Genomic DNA, 4,964 nt, shown 5'->3' with positions numbered 1-4,964 from the left:
ATACTCATATATATTTATATGATAAGCTCCTGGAAAGTTTTACAAATTTTTACAGTTCCAGTGATACACATATGTATGTATGTTTGTATGTATGTATGTATATATGTATGTATGTCATTATTCAGTTTATTTCAAGATTTCTTTCCAATAAAAAAAGAACCGGTTTCTAACCTAGATCCAATGCTCCTTCATTGTATGTATGTATGTGTGTGTATATATGTATATGCATGTATGTATCTGTGCATGAATGTATGCATTTATGCATATGTGTGTAGGTATATATGTTTTACTCTTTTCCTTGTTTCAGTCATTTGACTGCGACCATACTGGAGCACCACTTTTAGTGGAACAAATTGACCCCAAGTACTTATTCTATCGGCCTCTTTTGGTGAGCCGCTAAGTTACGGGGACGTAAAAACACCGACAAACATATACACAAATATATATATATATATATATATATATATATATATATATATATATATATATATATATATACACGACGGGTTTTTCTCAGTTTCCGTCTACCGAATCCACTCACAAGGCTTTGGTTGGCTCGAGGGTACAGAAGAAGACACATGGCCAAGGTACCACGCAGTGGGAGTGAACCCGGAGCCATGTGGTTGGGAAGCCAGCTTCTTACCACACAGCCATTCATGTTTTTATATGCATATGTATGTCATTATTCAGTTTATTTAAAGATTTCTTGCCAATAGAGAAAGAACCGGCTTCTAACCTAGATCCAAGGTTCCTTTATTGGAATTTCAACATCAACAACAGGCTATTTTGTTTGTATGTATGTATGTATGCATGCATTTTCAGATTTGTATGTTTATGTATGTATTCTCATGCATATAGTTACATATCTCGACATGCTCTTATATATTTAAATGATATATTTCTGGAAAGTTTTATAGATTTTTACAGTTCCAATGATAGATTGGATATGTATGTATGTATGTATGTATGTATGTATGTATGTATGTATGTATGTATGTATGTATGTATGCACGTATGTTATCAATCAGTTTCGTTTCTGTATTTCTTGTCCATAGAGAAAGAGCCGGACTCTAACATAGATTCAAGGCTCCTTCATTGGAACTTTTATCAACATCATCTAGGTATTTGTGCATATGAGTGTGTGTGCAGTATTTGGTGTTAATGTATGCGCAGATTTGTATGTTTGTTTTATGGATGCGTTTTTATGTCTAGATGCATGCATATGTAGTTACGTGCTAAATTTTTGGAAAGTTTTACATATCTTTACAGTTCCATTGATGGCTTGAGTCTTCTAATCAGCCTTTTTCTTTCAGGTTTTGAGAACCCTAATTTTTCCAGGTTTTTGTTGAGGCAGTTCGTTACATATCCCAATGCCCCAACAATCACGGGTATGAATCTGAACTTGTAGTCTAGGTGGAGTATCTGTAAATTTCTCAGTAGCTCGGCGTAGTTGTTCTCTTTTTCTCTAATCTTTAGTGGGATGTTGACATCCGCAGGACAGCTGATTTCTACTACTGTACAAAGTTTCTCTTCTCTGTCCCAGATTACTATATCCAGTCTATTATGTCTGCACTTTATTGAGGTTTTTATTGGGACATTCCGCCAATACTCTTTCATATTGTGAGTGGTAATGACCTCTACTTCATTATCGGTTTTCATCTCCTTAGCCCCGGGGTTATCCTGTCGGTGGATTTCATTGTACAGTGTCTTGGCCACAACATCATGTCTCATAGGTAGGTAATACCGTGATGACATTTTTGGACAGCTGCTAATGATGTGGGTGATATCTTCGATACTGATTCCACAGAGTCTGCATCGATTATTACATTGTGGCGCTTTGCCCGCCTCTCTGTCCCGTTTGTTTATTAGGAATTTGGTTGCTATTTCTTGTTCTTGAATAGCAAAGACATACCCTTCAAAGTGAGAGTTGGTGACCCGATTGCTTGTCCACGATAGACTGCTCTGGTTGTCAATGTTGTTATCACCCTGGAGCTTTCTGTTAACGTATCCATGCATGGTCTTCTGCTGGAATGCATTCATCCTCTCCTCTGATGTTATGTTACGGTAGAGTCTTGCAATTTCTTTGGGTAGGAGTTCACGGTTGTCGAATAGGGAATGCTTGTCAAGTAGTTGCCTTCCCAATCTCATGATGGTATTTACCTCATGTCTGCAGACTTCATCAAGGGGTTCACTTCGACACTTGATGGTTATGAGATGATGTCGAAGAGATATGACATGGCATTCAAAGGCAGTCTGAATTGATGTTAGGCCCCTCCCTCCTTTATTTCGTTTTAGGTATAGGCGATCTACATCGCTATTGATGTGAAAGTTGTTCGTGCTCGTTAGTATTTTTCGGGTCTTCACATCAAGGGCTCGGATTTCATCGATCGTCCAGTCATGTATCCCGAATGTAGGTATGAGTACTGGTACTGCAAACACATTGTGGGCTATTGCTTTATTGAACGCAGAGAGTTCCGAGGTCCATATTTTCCTAACCCGATTTCTGTATTCCTTAGTAACACGTTCCTTGCTACAGGTACCTTCATATGATACGTTTTCATCTACTCCCAGGTATCTGTAGGATTCCTCATCAGATATTGGAGAAACCGATAGGCCATTGATGGAGATGTTGTTAGGGTGGTTTTTAACCTTTCCTCGTTCCACAACCATATAGGAACATTTATCTTGGCCAAACTCTAGACCTACATCACCAGAAAATGTTGTGACCAGGTCGAGGCTTTTTTTCATATCATCCATGTTCTTGGCATACAATTTCAAATCATCGACAAAGAAGCAGTGCGTAATTTTGGTGTTTCTGTTTGCCTGCGTTCCAATTAGATACCCTTCAGACTTCTTCAGCATGTATGATAATGGGTTTACCGACAGTATGAACAGCATCACAGAGAAGCTGTCTCCTTGGAATATCCCCCTGCGATATTGTATTTTTTTGGTGGTGATACATCCACTTACTGTATTTAACTTCACGATGGTGGCCCAGGAAGATGTCAGGTTAGATATGGCATTAATCAAGTTCTCTGGGACTTTAGCAAGTCGGAGGGCTTCTAGCATCCACGAATGGGGGACAGAGTCGAAGGCTTTTTTTATAGTCAAGCCACATGGAGACCAGATTTCTTCTGTGGTGCCGTACCTCCGTCATTACTACCTTATTTATAAGTAGTTGTTCAGTACATCCCCAGACTCCTTTCTTCCCAGCTGTTTGTCCAGCTGTGATTATACTATTGTTTTCACAGTGGTCCTGAAGGACTCTGTTTAGGCATGCTGTATAAATCTTATACATTAAATTTTGGCATGCAATAGGCCTGTAATTTTTTGCCAATTGGGTTTCCTTGCTTTTCGGAACAAGCTTTGTTTCCGCCAGAGCCAACCAGTCTGGTATGCTGCCATCTCCATTGAGGGCTTGCTGGTACAGTTTAATAAGGTACGGTCGGTAACAGGTAAGCTTCTTGTACCAGTATCCAACGATCAGGTCCCTAGCCGGTGCTTTACCATCATGGAGTTTTTGGAGGACAGTTGCAAGAACATCACCGTCAATCTTGTATGTCTTGGGTATAATCCCCGGACAATAATCATTTTTTATTTTCTGCAGCCATAGAGCATCTCGGTTAAACTCCTCTTCTCCCCAGATCTTTCTCCAGAAGGAGTCTACATCATCTTGCGAAGGAGGTTCAGTAATACTCACTGTCTTCCCTCTCATGTCTCTATACACCACTGCCTGGTTTTGGTTAAACTTTCTGTTTATCCTTCTACGTTCAGTTACTCTCTTCTGGTATCGGAGTCTCTCACTGACAGCCTTCAATTCTTGTTTGAAAGTGATTAGTTTGCACCTGAGAGCTGCTTTCTTACTGTCCCCAAACATTACTTCCATCCTTTTCTTTAATCTCTGCTGGTGGGACGTATAGTAGCCTGTTTCTTTGCAGGCGATAAGCATTGTCACGTGACTGATGGTCTTCCGTAACCATGCGATTCACTTCTCTGTTTTCAGAACGCATGCTGGCACAGTTCTCTCGGTTATGCTTTTATGTTCATTCGTGTTGTGTTTATTTATAGTGTGTGTGTCATTCATATATTGTTTCGTAGCAACAGCCAATGCATATATACAAGCGTTAATCTGCCAGAACGAGGTTTCATTACATAGTTGTAGATAATCTCTTCCTATGTCGTCGATTGCTCTTAATATAATCTCTTTCGGCCTTCGGTTTATTTTGGTAGAGAAGCCCCTATTTTCAAGGGCGTCTTGTAAGGCGGATGGAATGTGTTCATGGAATATATTATTTAGGTCGTGCTTCACTGATGCATATTCTTCGTGGTCAATGATATCAGTTTGGGTAAATAGGTCAGCCGCTTCAGCCATGGGTGGCTGGGGATGCTGACAGGGTGTATCTGTTGAGCTTATACCACCCCTCGCCTCCCACTAGCTATAGAAGTATTGCTAGAATTACTGCTATCTCTATGTAGCGTGGGATTGTCGTTGGCTACAGAATCAATGGCTGTTCCATCGTCATTGTTCACATTCTCGTTTCTAAAGTTTGAAACGGTGTCAATTTCACTTTTGTTTGGAATAAAATTACACTCATTTACTTTTTTCATACTTAAAACAAATGTTGCTTGTTGGCGTAATTGTTTTGCAGTAAAATTACTTAATTCTGGGTGTAGATCATCCCAGTAGGACTTTAGTCTTTTCATGTACCCAACGGTGGGGATTTCTTTAGATTTTTTTATAACACTTAAATATGTATGTATGTATGTACGTATGTATGTATGCGTGTATGTATGTATATATATGATAAGTGGTAATGTAATAACCTCTCAGTACGTGACTTACTCTGTAACACACCGATTTATAAAAATATAATTAAAAATATAAATATGAATAAATATATATATATGTATATGTATATATATATATATATATATATATATATATATATATATATATATATATA

At 38.7% G+C, this 4,964-nt stretch overlaps 1 protein-coding gene across 1 annotated transcript; it reads right to left on the bottom strand.

The window, feature by feature from the left end:
* Positions 1-3,043: 3,043 nt before the first annotated feature.
* On the bottom strand, positions 3,044-3,949 carry LOC149136489 (uncharacterized). Its single transcript, XM_089348349.1, has one exon. The coding sequence runs from the start codon at positions 3,947-3,949 to the stop codon at positions 3,044-3,046; it is 906 nt and encodes a 301-aa protein (XP_089204475.1).
* Positions 3,950-4,964: the final 1,015 nt, after the last annotated feature.

This window comes from Octopus bimaculoides, chromosome 3 (assembly GCF_046866305.1).
Source record: "Octopus bimaculoides isolate indiv1 chromosome 3, ASM4686630v1, whole genome shotgun sequence".
Classification (NCBI taxonomy): Eukaryota; Metazoa; Mollusca; class Cephalopoda; order Octopoda; family Octopodidae; genus Octopus; species Octopus bimaculoides.
Note: the sequence above shows the minus strand (reverse complement) of the source record. Positions and strands in the feature narration are given on the sequence as shown.